General features: G+C 46.8%; 1 protein-coding gene across 2 annotated transcripts in view; it reads left to right on the top strand.

Moving 5' to 3' along the window:
- Positions 1-1,122: 1,122 nt before the first annotated feature.
- Positions 1,123-17,185, top strand: part of SARNP (SAP domain containing ribonucleoprotein) — an 852,488-nt gene continuing 836,425 nt past the window's right edge. Inside the window, exon 1 of one of the 2 annotated variants that reach the window (XR_015309775.1) lies at positions 1,123-1,248. Coding sequence is in view for 1 of the 2 variants with exons in the window: in XM_086964011.1 (XP_086820137.1) it covers positions 1,216-1,248 (33 nt within the window). In the remaining variant the exon portion in view is untranslated. The remainder of the gene's footprint in view (positions 1,249-17,185) is intronic. The other variant, XM_086964011.1, reaches the window with a different exon arrangement.

Genomic DNA, 17,185 nt, shown 5'->3' with positions numbered 1-17,185 from the left:
TATTGTGATTGTATATGTGTACTGTTTATCTTTTATGGCCAATGGCCGAAATAAAGATTGGAAATGGCTTGTTTAGATAAGTGGTATCTTCAGGGCTACCTTTTTGGGACCCTTATTAGGTGGTTTGCATAATAGGATCATCATTTTGAGTTAGAGATATTTTGGTTGGCCCTTGTAGACTTTATGAGAGAGCAGAGGGAGAATTATGAACTTGACCATTTGTGCTACTGGGATTAATAGGAGAACGGTTAGCCTTTTTATTCTGTGCTTCTTTCTTTTCTGAAGTTCTTGCAGGATGTTGATTTGTTTTTTAATCTGAATTTAGTGTTGGATCTGTTGGGAATTCTGTAACTTTTTTTTGGGATCACTATTATTTGTGGTACAGTAAACCAGACTAGGCACTAACCAGGCCCTCCTGAGTTCCAGTGGATAGGGCTTTCCTGAGCATCATGGCCTGGCCATCTGTATTCTTAGCAATGTCATATACCTGAAAGGTGCTGCCATGGTCCAACTCAAACATGACATTGAGGTTGTTTATTTATTTTTAATTATTTATACTTTGGGGTTGTGTCAAGTAAGTTGCATGTCCCAGTACGAGGATACATGCTTGAGGTTTATTTAAACACAAGTAACTTTTATTTTTTGAGAAGCCAAGAGGCATTCATTTATTTCTCTCCAGATTCTCATGTAGTTGTATCTTGACATTAATTTTATTTTGGTAAGTACAAAAGACTAAAAGACACTTCCTGTGTCCCGGGCGGTGATTGACAAAAACATCTTATGTTCATCACATAGGCGAAACCGATGCATTACCAATGCTTGTTCATTTTGTTCCAGTTCTAGAACTAACTTTACAGAACCAAGCAAGAAGAGGGCTAGCTATAACCTCGTTCCTTGCAGCACTCGCGTGGAGTCTTTCTGCTTCGACAGTAGCCCGCGCCAGGGCTGCTGTGAGCGGAGTATTCATCAATCACCTGCGAGAATGTCGCGTCGTTCCGAACACGTGAGTCTCTCATTGCTCTGAGAGCTGCGCAGGGTCTACTTTGACTGGTGTTTATTGAGCACAGTGGTGTATTGTGAGTGGTGGACGGTGCGAGGCTGTGAGAAAGGGGGACTCTCATTGGTACCAGTGATGACCACGGACGGCTGCCATTGGTTTTGATGCTGACGGCTGCTATTGGTGGTAGTGAGCAGAGTGCAGGCGCAGCGGAGAAGATGGCGGACACCGTGGAGTTGCACAAGCTGAAGGTGCGTAAGGGTAGTGGTAGTTGTTTCTTGGTTTCGGAGCTACCTGTAGTTGTGTTTATCTGCATGATCCAGTGAACGGGGGCTGCCCTGGGATATTTTCACATTTCATGCTGTTAAAGGGGCTGCCGATACTGGAGGATGAGCCTCTCTTTTGGGGGTGTGACGTGAAGGGGTAGCTCAGGCAGTTCTTGCAATATTAAGACTCTCTATTATGTTTGTTGTTGTGGGGCCGTCGGTATGCTTGGTCTAGGTGCAGGGGGGGGGGGGGGGCAATATGCTCGTCCTCACTGTTGTAGAAAGGACAGGTTGAGGTTTTTTTGGTGGGGGTAGGAGGCTTGGTTTTCGGTGCTCGTTGACTTGGGGCGATAACCATATATTATGTTACGCGACCTGATTTGCCTTTACTTAACGGTGTCTGCTGAGTATGGCTGAACCCGATAGTGGAAAGGTGGCAGTGTAAGTGAGAACGTGGGGCGTATTCCCTGTAGGTAATGTGGTCAGGGTGCTCTGCCTGTTCGTAGTGCGCGAGGGATTTGCCCGTTTCTATCTATTAGAGTGTTTAGTGTGCTTTTAAGGAGGCGTTGCCTGTACTTTGCAGCATGAGGTGCATCCTGATTGCTCCTTGTTGAGTGAGACCTCTTCTTGGAATTAGGAAGGCTAATTTTCCATTAGTGTTTTGCAGGAAACGCGTTGCTTATAGGGACGCTAAGCTTGTGTGGAGGCATCAGGAGACGTTCATTCGGGGTGAGGGGGCGGGGTTTAGTCACAGTGCATTTTGGGGGTTTCATTCCATAGCTCCTTTCTTCCAAATCAGGCCATTTTAAAATTCGTGACACTGTGGTATTTTGAGCTTATCAAACATGATTACGGTGTGACACTGTATTTGCGTTCCAATTTGCTTCTACCACCTAGAGTAAGAGTTGACTACTCGCTATAGCTATCTTTGGAGGGCCGAGTTTACCTAAACAGCGACTACAAAATAACCTAAACAGCGACTACAAAACAACCTAAACAGCGACTACAAAATTCCAAATGAATATGGAGTAATGAGGCTACTGCCTCGGTATCCAAAAACTCACCACTGTCAGAAGGTATCTGACAGGAGAAGACAAGAATCAGTTTACGAAATTGATAACTCCGTGATCCGAAAGGAAAGAAAAAGTGTTAAGACGAGTGGTTCTGCCCAGTAACCACCTAAAACCCCCATCACCTAAATAAATGGTCACAATCTAAGCATGCCTATTTCTAGTGCGACGAAAATATTTAGGGGCATTAAAAATGGCCTTCATACAGAAAGCTCATGCTAGAAACTAAGAACCTTGACATCTAATCTCTGCTTTGTCGCTTTACCCCAATGAGCAGGAAATACACACTATATTATTAATCTGAGCAGGGCGCACAATACTAGGATTGGTGGTCCCTTGTATTTGCCATTGGAATCCCTGCCAGTTGAGGTCTAGTTGGTTAGTTGAAATCTAATTGAGACACAATGTTTAATCCTGGCCTCTCTATTTGATATGTTATTGTATTGGACAGTCACATTTTGAACTTTTTTTGCACGGCTGTATTTAAAACCGAACTCTGTACTGAAAGTTACTTGTAAGTGTGTGTGGGAAAAACTGGACTGGCTGGGGAACAGTGCCAGATCGGTTTTTAACAAACTGTTTGATCTTGGGCAAATATTTAATCTCCCTTCTAATCTGTGCATTTATTTAGGTATATGTAAGCACTTTGACACATGCTTAATGAAACAAGTAACACAAAGCATATTCCTAGGGCCGACAAACCAGGATGGTTTTCATTCACTGATTCTAGTGCTCATATTCTGTATTACCTGCTTTTACGGTGAAGGTGCTTCGTAAACTGAACTGTACATGACCCTTCCCCCATGGAGGGCCTAAAGAGTGAGAGTTGGACACTGCTGGGCGACTCAGTTCTCTATCAGACCTCGAGATCTTCTCGATATGGTGAGTTAGATTTAATCAGGGAAAGCTATTTTTAGCACCTTTTGGCTCGGCCTTGTGAGAAACTCGCTGACAAAGAACAGGTGTTCTGTTCATTCAGAAAGTGAATGAGCAGTGAAGATGCCTTTAAATCTTGTTTCTATCTTGTCACATTTATTGTGCATTCAAACACTGAGGTGCATGCCAGCTTATGTCTACTTACACATTTATGCTTATTTTGCCATGGAGATTGGTGTTTGTGGTATGTAGACAATGTCACACTGAAGACTTTAAGATGTCACGTTTTTCCATAAATATATCAACAAAAAGGAGAAGACCGTCAGGCTGGCGCTGCAATGCTTGACGGGCACCCTTTCAGGGGCTCTTTATCGGAGATCTTCTGTAATCTGAAGTGCAAGTGTAGATGTGTGTGCCTTATCCAAACCTCTAATGCCAATATAACCATGATGGGCAACATCTACCCTACACTCAAGAAGGCGGTCTCTGCTAAATCCAACAACCCCTATCACCACTCTGGACCTAACCAGTCCTCCCCCCTCCACAGCTGGGAGATCAACACATGCCCTAAATCATCTCCCCCCCCTTAGTTGATCTAGGAACCTCTCAACCCCCTGTCAGACTGACCCAATACTCTAGACATTCATCTCAGATGGCGGGCAAGCCTACTGGTTTCCCCTGCTCACCACTCTCCAGTCCGATACAGGTTGACTCTAGAACAATGAGCCCCATCGCCATTGAAAGTTCCCCCGTCAACCATTCCTCTTTCTACGCCACCTGCTAGGTCGGAGCCTGGCAATTGCCCTCCTAGGACCATGTCCCGCTAAACCCACTCAATCCTTACTTGTCTCTCCCTGACTCATGGGGCAATGGCACTGCCACCCTCTTACTCACCCCTCTATCCTTACATCATGGAGCACTGCAAGTCGGCGATGACCAACTCCTCCCTCTGGAACTTCAAAATACAGCCTTAGACCTCTCTGGTACACATCGAGACCCCCCCCCCCCTCTCCGCCCGAACTCCCCACTCAACTTTCATCCCTCTCACAGCACTCAGACCTGGTGGCGCGCCTGGACGACACATCTCTCGAGTTGCACCTTCTCACTGTTCATGAACTGAAAGCCCTATAGATCGAACACCCCCCCCTGATCAGTTCCCTCCTCTCCCCTGCAAAGCTGCTCAGAACACCTGCTAGTGACAACTCCTTCCCTCTCTTTGTCTCCCTCTTTGTCTCCCTCTCTTTGTCTCCCTCTCTTTGTCTCCCTCTCTTTGTCTCCCTCTCTTTGTCTCCCTCTCTTTGTCTCCCTCTCTCCCCTCCCTCTGTCTGTCTCCCCCTCCCTCTGTCTGTCTCCCCCTCCCTCTGTCTGTCTCCCCCCCTCCCTCTGTCTGTCTCCCCCCCTCCCTCTGTCTGTCTCCCCCCCTCCCTCTGTCTGTCTCCCCCCCTCCCTCTGTCTGTCTCCCCCCCTCCCTCTGTCTGTCTCCCCCCCTCCCTCTGTCTGTCTCCCCCCCTCCCTCTGTCTGTCTCCCCCCCTCCCTCTGTCTGTCTCCCCCCTCCCTCCCTCTGTCTGTCTGTCTGTCTCTCCCCTCCCTCTGTCTGTCTGTCTGTCTGTTTCCCTCCCTTTCACTCTCTGGCTCTGCCTCCCTCTCCCTCCATCCCTCCTGTCACCTTACCCTGCCTGTGTGTGCCTGGACCGAGACAGCTTCCTGGGCACAAACACACAGCTGCACTGAGAATTTCACAGGTCTTTAAAAGACAATTTGTATGTTAATGAGGCTTTTGTATTTAACCTCTTAGCGCCCCTGCAGCTCCACTCTGACTATCACTGGAATGTCGCGCCCCCACAGAGCAGCAGAGTCACTCAGTCGCTCGCGCAGTGTTTGTTTTTTTAAAACACGGGTTCAAGTTTCAAGTTTAGCATTTGTATAGCGCACTACTCACCCAGAGGGTCTCAAGGCGCTTGAGGGGGGGGGGGGGGGGTACTTTACTTATCGAATATCCAAGTTTTTAGTTGTTTTCTGAAGGAGAGGTGGTTCTGTGTAAGGCGGAGGTGGGTGGGGAGCGAGTTCCAGGTTTTGGCCGCTAAGTAGGAGAAGGATCTTCCTCCCATGGTGGATCTATGGATGCATGTAATTGTGGCGAGGGCTTGATTGGACGATCTTAGTTGGCGGGTGGGGGTGTAGAAGGACAGGCGCGTGTTGAGGCATTCGGGTCGTAGAGGGCTTTGTGTGCGTGGGTGAGGAGACGGAATGTTATTCTCTTGTTGACGGGGAGCCAGTGGAGGTATTTCAGGTGACCGGAAATGTGAGCTTGGTGGGGGATGTCTAGTATGAGTCTGGCTGAGGCATTTTGGATGCGTTGGAGTTTTTTCTGTAGTTTGGCTGTAGTTCCGGCGTAAAGGGTGTTTCCGAAATCCAGTCGGCTTGTGACCAGTGCATGGGTGACCGTCTTTCTTGTTTCGGTGGGGATCCAACGGAAGATTTTTTTGAGCATACGTAGGATGTTGAAGCATGATGAGACGCGTTGACTTGTCTGGTCATCGAGAGGGAGGAGTCCAGGATGAAGCCTAGGTTACGTGCATGGTCCGTGGGTGTGGGTGCGTTTCCCAAGGCCGGTGGCCACCAAGATTCATCCCAGGCGGAGGGGGATGATCCTAAGATGAGGGCTTCCATTTTGTCAGAGTTCAGTTTTAAACGGCTGTTCTTCATCCATTCGGCTACTTCTTTCATCCCTTCGTGTAGGTTGGTTTTGGCAGGTCTTTGGTGAGGGAGAGGATCAGCTGGGTGTCGTCTGCGTAGGAGATGATGTTGAGGTTGTGTTGGTGTGCGATGGATGCGAGGGGACTCATGTATACGTTGAAGATTGTGGGGCTGAGTGATGATCCTTGTGGTACGCTGCAGATGACTTCGGTGGCCTCTGATCTAAAAGGGGGGAGGCGGACTCTCTGGGTTCTTCCGGCGAGGAACGAGATGATCCAGCCCAATGATTTTCCTTGTATTCCGACTTTGCTGAGGCGTTGTATAAGGGTGCTATGGCAGACTGTGTCGAAGGCTGCGGAGAGGTCGAGTAGGATGAGGGCAGCTGTTTCTTCGTTGTCCAGTAGTGTTTGAATGTCGTCTGTTGCTGCGATGAGGGCGGTCTCGGTGCTGTGTATGGCTCGGAAGCCGGACTGTGAAGGGTCGAGGGATTTGTTGGATTCGAGGAAGGTGGCGAGCTGACTGTTGACGGTTTTTTCAATGACTTTGGCAGGGAATGGGAGGAGCGAGATGGGGCGGTAGTTCTTAAGTTCAGTGGGATCTGCTGTGGGTTTCTTCAGGAGGGCGCTGAGTTCGGCGTGTTTCCAGCTTTCTGGGAAGGTAGCGGAGTTGAGGGAGCAGTTGATGACGTCTCGGAGATGGGGTGCGATAATGGAGTTTGCTTTGTTGAAAATGTGGTGGGGACATGGGTCGGTTGGCGATCCTGAGTGGATGGAGTTAATCAGGCGGATGGTGTCTTCAGTGGTGATTGGGTTCCAGGCGCAAAGGTTGTTGGAGGGGCGTTTTGGTTCGGATGTGGGCGGGGTGGATTGGTCTCCGGGCTGGTTTTCAAAGCTGTTATGTATGTCGGCGATTTTGTTGTAAGATGTCTGCATGGTCCGCGGGCCGCCAAGGAAGGCTTGCCGGGCCGTACTATGAGTACCCGTGCTTTAACCCCTACAGAGAACCCCTTCAGAACCCTAGAGGCTTAAATAATGACAACCTTATGAGAGCAAACATCAGTCTCCTCCCCCTCATAGTCCAGTGCAACTTAAATGCGTACTACTCAACTGCATGTCAGCCAGCAAACACGCCTCTGACATATTCAACCTCATCCAACACCATGAGATAGACACCATCCTCCTCACGGAAACTTGACTCAATCCTGCTTTGACTCCCTCCCTAGACCTCTTAGTGCCTCCTACCCATGACATAATCCGTTTAGACAGAGATTGGAAGACTGGCGGTGGCCTAGCTTGTATACATCGGAGCACACTATCGGTCTCCCACTCGGAATCCTCTACGCCATTTTATTTTTTTATTTTTATTTTCAAAGGCTTTATATAGCGCTGCTGGACTGAAGAGTATCAGAGCGCTTTACATGGAGGTGAAAATCAACGAATGTTTGTGTGGGAAACAGAAAAACAAAAAGCAAATAAACGTAATGAAAGCAAATATACATAATAAAGCAAAAATACATAATGAAAGTGTAATCTGCAGAGCTTACATTAGTTACCCCAGTATTTGTTGAGAAGAAGTACTTTGAGTTCTTTTTTGAAGAGAGAGTAAGAGGGGTTGCAACGAAGATCTTTTCGGAGAGAGTTCCAAATTATAGGAGCGTTGCCAGAGAATGCACGGGATTGGGTCTTTTGACATTTGAGTCTAGGAGGGATAAGGACAAGGGAGTCAGTGCTTGTTAGGGACCTGGAGCATCCTGCTTTGTGTAGTTTGGTTGAAAGATAAGAAGGTGTGTTTTGGTGGAGAGCTTTGTGTGTGATGCAAGCGATCTTATAGGTGGATCTTCCTTCTATTGGGAGCCAATTGAGGATCTTGAGGGAGGGGGAGATGTGATCAAATTTTTTACAGTCGGAGATGAGTCTCGCAGCTAGATTGAGGACAGATTTGATCGGAGCAAGATGGATTTTAGGTGTGCCGGCCAGAGTTGCGTTACCATAGTCGATCCTAGAAAGGACAAGCGATTGGACAACAAGCTTGAAGTCGGCTACTGGAATAAATGGTTTAATTTTCTTGAGGTGTAGAAGGGTGAAAAGGGTGCTTTTTGCTGCATTTTTAATGTGGGGTATGAGATTGAGGTTCTGGTCAATACTGATGCCTAGGGATTTAACGGACTTCGAGGTGGAGAGTGAACAGTTAAGAGCTTTGATGTCATTGATCCAGAGTTGGATGGGAAGGGAATTGTTTTTTGGGGAGAACAGTATGATTTCAGTTTTTTTCGGGTTAAGCTTGAGATGGTTCCGTTGGAACCAGGTTTGAACTTTAGTCAAGGTGTCATTGAGGTGAAGTATGTCTTTGTGGGATTTGATCTTGTAGTATAGTTGGGTGTCATCGGCATAGAGGTGGTAACTGATATTAGCTTGTTTGAGGATGAGAGTGAGTGGTTCCATGAACAGATTGAATAGGGTTGGGGAGAGGATGGATCCTTGAGGGACGCCGATTGAGACGGGTTGGGGTTTAGAGAGGAAGTGGTTGAGCTTGATTTGTTGTGATCTGTTATGAAGGAATGAGGGGAACCAATTTAAAACATTACCTTCAAGGCCAAATCAAACTTTAAGAATGTTGAGAAGGGTGGGGTGGTGTACAGTATCAAAAAGCAGGAGAGGCCAAGGAGGATTAGTATTGAGGATTCCCCCCTGTCCAGTGAGCGATGGGTGTCGTCGGTAATGTTTAGCATAGCAGTTTCGGTACTACATCCCTTTCTGAAGCCAGATTGGAAAACATCAAGTAGATTGTAGGTGATGTGTTTATCTAATTGTTGTAGGACACATTTCTTTAGGGCTTTAGAGAGGAATGGGAGGTTAGAGATCGGGCGAAGGTTGCTGAGGTCATTTGGGTCAGTCGTGGGATTTTTTAGGATTGGTGTGATTTGACCAATTTGAAGAGAGGCGGGGACGCAGCCAGTGGAAAGAGAAGAGTTGATGATTTTGGTCCATATAGGTGCGATGATACTTAAGTTCTTGAACCAGGTGGGCGGGGAGAGGATCTTTGGAGTGGGAGGAAGGTTTGAGTTTGGTAATGATATTAGTGATCGTAGATTCGGATACTGGACTAAAGTCACTCCACGAGGAATTGTTTTTAGTCGGGGTGTTTAGTTCCAGTACGGGGTCTTGTTGGAAGAGAGCCGGGGGGGGGGGCTTGAGCGGGATTGAGGTGTTGAGATAGTGAACGAAGGTGAGTTAGGGGAGGTGGAGAGGGTTTGTTGGATGGGGAGAGGTTGGAGTGAGAGCGGGAGGGAGGAGAAGGATAGTTCGATCAAGTTGAATTTGTTAGTAAAGAAGCTTGCAATTTCTTCACATCTGTCGGTAGAGGCTAAAATATTGGGAGGGCCAGTGGAAGTTTGTTTCTTAACAATGTTAAAGAGTTCTCTAGGGGGTTTCTCGCCTGATCAAGCTGGGTCCGGAGAAAGGAGGCTTTTTCATTGAAGATATGTTTTTTGTATTGGGCTCTAGCAGCTCTGAGTAGAGCCAGATTTTCAACGGTCAGATGCTTCCTCCAGACCCTATCAGACTGTCTAAGGGTCCATCTTTGATTATTTAGATCGGTATTGAACCAAGGCTTAGGAGGGATATTTTTTTGTTGTTTGAATTTGATTGGAGCAATTTGGTCGAGGGCTTCACGAATAGAGTTATTATAGTGGTTAGTTAGATCGTTGGTGCTGTCAGAGAGTGGGGGCAGAAGTAAGTGGTTCTTAATTGTCGATTCTAATTGTCCAGGGGGAATGAGGTGAAGGTTGCGTGTGGGTTTCTTTGGTAAAGTGTTGATGGGGGTGAGGCGAGGAAAGGATCTATTCAAGGTAAAAAGGATTAGGTAGTGGTCAGACCAGTCAACCGGAAGTATGTTAGATAGGGAGGCCAGATCACAGCTGGTCATAATAGCATCAAGGGTGGCACCTTTGTTATGGGTAGGAGAATGGCAGATTTGGGTCATATTGGTGACGTCCATGGTGTCATTGAATATGATGACCGCAGGTTCATCCTTTTTGTTCCAATGGATGTTGTAGTCACAGAGAAAGAGATTGTTAGGGTGTGAGAGTGAGGCTTGGATAATAAGATCAGTCATCTCTTCCGTAAAGGGGATGTTATTACCCGGGGGGTGGTAGATCGAGTGCAGCCGGATGGAGGGGGAGTCTGGTATAGTGAGATTGGTGCAGAGGTATTCAAAGGATGAAGGATCTTGAAGGGAGACAAGTGAGATGTTAAGTTCAGCTTTAAAAGTTAAGGCGAGTCCTCCTCCTGTTTGTTCGATTCTATCTTTCCTAATAATAGAATAGCCAGGGGGATTAAGTAAGTCGAGGATGGGGGTGGAGTGGGCGGTGAGCCAGGTTTCAGTTAAGAATGCGATGTCAATGTCTTCGGTGAGAATGGTTTCTGCAATCTCAGTGGCATGGCGTAAGGCGGAGCGGCAATTGATCAGTATGCAACATAGGGGAGTGGGGTCGGGTGATTTGGAGGGGGGACAGGGGGGGATAGGTCTAAGTTGTTGGGGAGGTCTTGGGGAGGTCAGAGGAGGGGGGAGTCTGCTAGTTCCTAAGAGGACTGGGATATTAGATTGACGAATATGGGGAGAGTTGGGCAAGGGTGGGGAGGGCGGGATGGGAGAGTTAGGAGATATGTTAATTTCTAAAGTTGTTGGGTGAGTACCAGGATGCTGCGGTGAGGGCGTTTTGTCCATGTCGGGCGGGACAATTCGGGAAGGATTAGTGTGTACGGGACTGGTTGTGTCATTATTAGAGGGGGGAGGCGTGTTGCTGTAAGTAAACGTGTTAAGTGGATAGAAAGTGGAAGGGTTGCGGAGAGTGTCATTGTGTGTGGAGATGGTTTTAGTAAGGAGGGAGATGTCATTTCTAAGGGAGGAGAGTTCTAAAACTAGGGATGTGAGGACCAGTTCAATATTGGGGGATGCCAATGTGTGGTTAGATAGGAGAGGTGGGTCTGTATTTATTGGGAAGTTGACAGTGTTGGGGTTGCAGGGGTGTGGAATTTAATTAAATATGTACTTGTCCATGGGACAAGTAGCTTCATAAATCTACAAGTCCTGTAACAAAATCCACTTGTCCCTTTGGTGCCATGTAGTGCGCCGTCAAATAATGACTGCAATCTCTTTATAGAAGAGCTCTGATAACAGCCTCTTTGGTTATGTCAGGCTAATACTATAGAAGGATTTGAATTTTGGAGTATTTCACCAGCTCTTCTCAAATTTTTTCCCATACTGAGAAAGGTCGGCAATTTACCCCTGACAATGGCAGAAGTAAAGTTTCTTCCAGGGCTGGGAAAATGTGGTTGGAGAAAAAGTGAACTTGTAAACACTCAACAGATTTCCGCTGGAGCATATTCATATTTTCTCATGCTAAGATGCAATTCACAAATGTTTTCTCGGACTACGGTTTCCTGGCCTACTTAAGGAAATTCATGTGAATTCATGAAAAACGTAAATCTGCATTAATACAAGGACATATATCATGGGTGCACTTTTGTGACTTTAACATTTGAGCCCCTAGTTAAACCTGAGTTAACCAAGACCTTTTGTTTTTAATAAAATAAAATGCTATCTCTTCCTATCTGTGAACTGGCTTCATTGTGTGTCACAGCATTCTTCTCTTTTACAAAGTAGTTTTGTTCAGTGCCAGGAATTTTTTTGGCAATGTGGCCTTTGAGACCAAATACTAGATGTGTAGTAAGAACGCGCTGGCATACAGCACCACGCCTACCTAATAATCCCAAGGTAGAGAAAGGAGCATAGTGTAGGCCAAGTGAGTAACCAGATAATTAAAATACCCCCCACGTTCATCCAAAGTTCTTATGACCCCAAGCAAGCGAAAAAAGTTATTGGAATCCTCGACAGACTAGCTCTGTCTCTTCCATCTAAGCATCTATCCATTCATCCTTTCACCCACTGATATCTAGCATTTCACCTTTACATTGGCACCCATTCATTCTTTTATCCATTAGCCTTTCACCAATCTGTTCGTCCATCTGTTCATCCGTCAGTCCATCCACTCATCCATATTCAAACCTACCCATCCATCTCCAAACCTATCCATTTCAACCATCCATCCATCCATCCATCCTTTCGCTCATCCATACACGCTTCCTTTCACTCATCTATCCACCCTCCCTTTCACTCATCCTTCCACCCACCCTTCGACCCATCCATCAATCCATCCTTCCACTCATCCATCCATTTATCCTTTACGCTCATCCATCCTTTCGCTCTCTAATCCTTACACCCTGTAACCCATCCACTCATTCACCCTTTCCTTCATTATAACATCTTTGTCCAGCCACCATCCCGGTCACTCATTCATTCATCCTTCCATCCATCCATCTAGCCAGCCACACTTCCACTCACTCATCCTTTCACCCACACATCCATTCACCCACACATCCATTCATCCTTTCACATTAATTACAAATCTTTGCCTGCCGAGCTGCAGACACAAGGGGCCCATCAAGAGCTCCACCTCTACTGTAGCTGCTAAGCCCCTGTTCAAACCTACCCTGCCATCTCCAAACCTATCGATCCAACTGATCCATCCCACCTTCCTTTCACTCATCCATCCTTTTGCTCATCTATCCATCCTTTCACCCCACACATCCTACTTTTCACTCCTATTCATCCACCCTTTCACTCATCCCTCCATCCATCCTTTCACTCATCCATCCACCCTCCTTTTCACTCATCTATCCACGACCCTTTCCCTTCCTCCATTTAAGCTTTCGCTCGTCCATCCACCCTTTGACCCGTCCATCTTCCGTTTCGCTCATATATCCATCCACCCTTTCACTAATCCCTCCATCCACCTTTACACTCAACTTTCAACCCATCCACACAGCCACCCACCCACCAATCCATCCATCCATCCATCCACCCACTCAGCCATCTATTCATCTACTCTCTCACCCATTAATCCACCCTTTCAATAAGCCGTCCATCCTTTCACTCATCAATCCACTTTCAACCTATCCATCCACTCACCCATCCCTTCATTCACCCTTGCACTTTTCCTACCATTCTTTCACACATCCATCCTTACATCCATCCACTCATTCATCCATGCATCTACTGTTTCACTTCACTCATTCATATATCTATCCATCCAGCCTTTCACTCATTCATCCACCCATGCATCTATCCAGTCACCCTTTCACTCATTAATGTATGCATCTATCATCCACTTTTGCACGTATTCATCCATGCATCTATACATCCACCATTTCACTTATTCATACATGCATCTATCCATCCACTCTTTCATCCATGCACCTATCCATCCACCCTTTCACTCATTCATTTATGCATCTAAACATCCACCCTTTCACTCCACTCATTCATCCAAATATCCATCCAGCCTTTCACTCATTCATCCATGCATCTGTCCATTCACCCTTTCACTCATTAATTTAGGCATCTATCATCCACTCTTGCACGTATTGATCCATGTATTTATACATCTACCCTTTCACTTATTCATACATGCATCTATCCATTCACCCTTTCACTACTCATCCATGCATCTATTCATCCACTCATTCACTCACTCTCCCACCCACCCTGTCTGTGGACTTGCAGACTGAGAGGCCCATCAAAAATTCTACAGCTGCTGTAGTTGCTAAAGCGGAGTGTTCACAAAGCCACTGGTGCAGGCACAAAGTGAGATGAGAGGCCTAGTGCAAGGACAGAATTGGGGGTTGCCGTAGGCCTGCATGAAAGCCCATGGGGAAACTAATGAGCTTTAATGTAAACCCTCAATGACGTAAGATATGCGAGGCCAAGGGGAGCAGGTCAGGGATGTCAGAGAGGGCAGCGGAGGGTGGGGATGGGATTAGCAGGTTCAGGCACCGGGTGTTCAGGAAGCGCAAAGTGCAAAGGAGGGAGTGCATGAAAAGGGAAATCAAAGTGAGATGAAGATGAGCAGGCATATTGGAGCCCTATGAGGCCCAGGAGTGGAGGAGAGAATACAAGGCAGGGGTCATACAGTTCAAGTCAGAGCAAGGGGCCAAGAGGCAGAAAAAGCAGCCTCTTACATGCCATTGCTGCGAGTGTACTGGAGCTGCAGAAGCTTGATGTGTGTCTCATGCTTGAAGAAAAAAAAAAAAAAAACAAGGGGAGGGCCTGGAAGCCACATGAGCTTATGAGCTAGCTCCAACTTTGAGCTCTGATTTATCATTTTGTTTTTCTGCTCTGGGGAAGTTAAAGTGCAGGCCCCAGCTTTTGCATTGACCCTTTTACTGCCAATAAACTGCTCAGAGCAACTTATTTACTGGCTGTGACCTACAGGGTTGAACAGCTGTGTATCATATTATCATAAAACTGTCTACTTGTCCTTTGGACAAAATGCAGATTAAAACCTCTTGCCCTCCTAAGAAATCTAGATGTCTCGGGCGTCGGGAGATAGGAATTCCCCACCCCTGCGGGTTGGGTGGTGGAGGGGGACGGTGAGGAGGATGGGGGGAAACCTGGAGGGGGGAAGGGGGTGGGATTAAAATGTGTGGGGGGGTAATTTTTATGGGGCAGAAGTGAACACGAGGAGAATGTGGTAAAGTTGTACTTTTCAGGCTGACGGTTTGGAGAAAGTGGCACCGGGGAAGTAGGAAGAGGTGAACCTGATGGATTGAGGGTAATCGAAGATAATAGAGAAGTGAGAGGAGGTGGTTGTGGAGGGTAAAAGGTGGCTGCTAAGGGGGTGCGGGGATGTGAGCCAGAGGGAGGGAAGGTATGAGAGTCATGTTGAGGTAAGAGTGAATGAGAGCGTGTGTGTAAGGAGGGGGGTAGAATCGGGGGGTACGTGGCAGTGGGAGAAGTGAGGAGAGAGGAGAGAGTCAAGGGGGGGAAGGTGCATGGAAGGGAGATAATTAATGGAGCGTGGGGGGAACCAGGAGGTAAGAGGCAGAGGGAGAGTTGGTAAGGCAGTCGAGGGGTGGGAGGAGTGTGGGAGAGAGTTTGTAGTTAGAAGCGGAGGCGACCAGGGGGTGAGTGGGGGATGTTGGAGGTGTCGTTGAGGAAATGAGTGGTGAGGTGTATGGGGGAGGGATGTGGAAGAGGGGGGAAAGAGGAAAGACACGTGAGACAGAGCCTAGTGCATTAGGTATTGGTGTGGGAGCAAGGGGAGGTGTGTGGGTAGCCAGGGGATTGGAGGGTGTGAAGGACTCGAGGAGGTGGTAGGGAGAGTCGGAGGCGGAGAAGGGGAGCGGGGCATGAACACTAGAAGATTGTGAGATAAGGGAGTCTTAGCAGGTTATAATGTTGAGAGCGAGAGAGGTAAGTAGAGATTGAGAATAGTCAGTTTGATTGAGGGAGGGGGAGAAAGAGAGAGGGGATATAATGGGGTGTAAATTGTCATTAAGAGTGGGTGGGGAGAGATAGACAGAGGGGATAGAATGGGGTGAGGGAGTGGTGGATCAGAGCTCATACTGGAGATGTAAGTGGGGGATGTCATTTGAGGTTGTGAGGGGGAAACGTTAAGAGTAAGAGAGGGAGAGGGATGGTCAGGAAGAGGAGATAGGAGGGAGGGTGAAATTTAGGGTGAAGAAGGCGAAATGAATTGGGATAAATCAGAGAGATGAAGTGAGGGGGTCTGGGATGTGATGGGAGGAGATGAAGAGGGTAGAGGGGTTGAGATGGTAGGGTTCAGGGATTGAGTGAGGGTTTGGGAAAACTTACAAAAGTGTTGTTCAAAGGTGTCGAGATGGTTTTCAGACGCTTGGATGAGTATGGTTCCAGATTTGAAGATGGAGATAACTACTTCGTCAGGGAAGGATGAGGATGGTGTGGTGGAGAGTTTTAGACCGTAAGGGATATTACGTGAATTAGAGATAGTGAGGTGGCGTAAGAATATGCTTTTTCCATTTAGATGGACGTTTAGTGAAGAAGACTAAGGTGGTGGTAAGTGAGGAATTAAGGCTGTTATGGTGATCAGCAAATTCGCTTTCTGGGTGTAGACAGAGCATTTTATGTTTGAAATTCTTCTTACCATGTTTGGAGAGATGGGGGGGGGGGGGTAGATGATGGACCAGGAGGGGTTGAGATTGAGGGTGGAAGAGTGAGTGGAGGCATGGTATGGAGAAGAGGGGGAGAAAGGGGATGGACACCAGATTAGATCGTACTGGTCAAAGAAGCGCTGACGGAAGGTGGAAATATATCATAGAGAATAATTCGAGCGAAAAATTGAAGCAGATTACAGTGATATGACATGAGGGTGAGTTAAACGGAGGAGCTTCAAAATAAACAATGTCACAAAATTTAAAAGGAACATCAAATATACAATAAGGCAGCATATATAACAGATTATACATAAGGATAAAGTGCAAAGTGAAGGATGGCACAATCTTCATGCAAATACCTTTGTCTCAATATCTTTAGTCACAACCTTCCGGTATGCAAACTACACACTATTTATCACCCCCCCCAGGGACAACAGCCCCTTCATTGAGCAATTAATGGAAATCATCTCTGGCAAGGTTGATTCCACTATGACACAAATCTTCCTTGGTGATTTCAACCTTCACTGGTCCAACCTCAATGACCAAGCTGTAATATGCCTCAAATTCTTCTTAAATGATCATAAACTGATTCAACACTGTGACTAGCCAACCCATAATGAAGGAGAAATTCCTGACCTCATCACCACCAAAGGTGACACATCACACTGGACACCCTCACCCTGTGCAATTGGTCCGACCATTACAGCATCTTTATTTTTATCAACACAGAAGGCTCAACCAACGAAATTGTAGAATATTTGGAAAAGGGACCTCAGAAATATCAATACAGCCGATGTAGCAACCCACTGTATATCCGCCCTCTCTCCACAAGATGACATGACTGAGTTAGATGCACTCACTAACTTCTACAACTCTACTATCACTAGCATCATGTATTCCATTGCTCCACTCCAACAAAAAAATGCCGCAACAAAAATGCTAAACCGTGGTTCAACAATAACTTAAATACGTAGAGCCGCAACCTTAGGGCAATCAAAAGATCCTGGAAATCAAAACCATCCTCGGACCAGCTACTAATCCTCAGAACGCTAAGGAGCTCCTATAACAAACAAATCAAGATCGCCAAGGCCGACTACTTCAGATCCCACTTAATCAAGACGCTAACCACCAGAAAAAACATTTTGAGTTGGTGAAACAACAATCAGTGGAAGCACCAAACCGCTTGGTCCCTGGAGTCAGCCCACCTACATGCGAAGAACTGGCTGCCTTCTTTTCTGAGAAAA

Source organism: Lissotriton vulgaris, chromosome 1_1 (genome assembly GCF_964263255.1).
Source record: "Lissotriton vulgaris chromosome 1_1, aLisVul1.2, whole genome shotgun sequence".
Lineage (NCBI taxonomy): Eukaryota > Metazoa > Chordata > Amphibia > Caudata > Salamandridae > Lissotriton > Lissotriton vulgaris.
The sequence above is the reverse complement of the archived record's forward strand: the minus strand, read 5'-3'. Positions and strand labels throughout refer to the sequence as shown.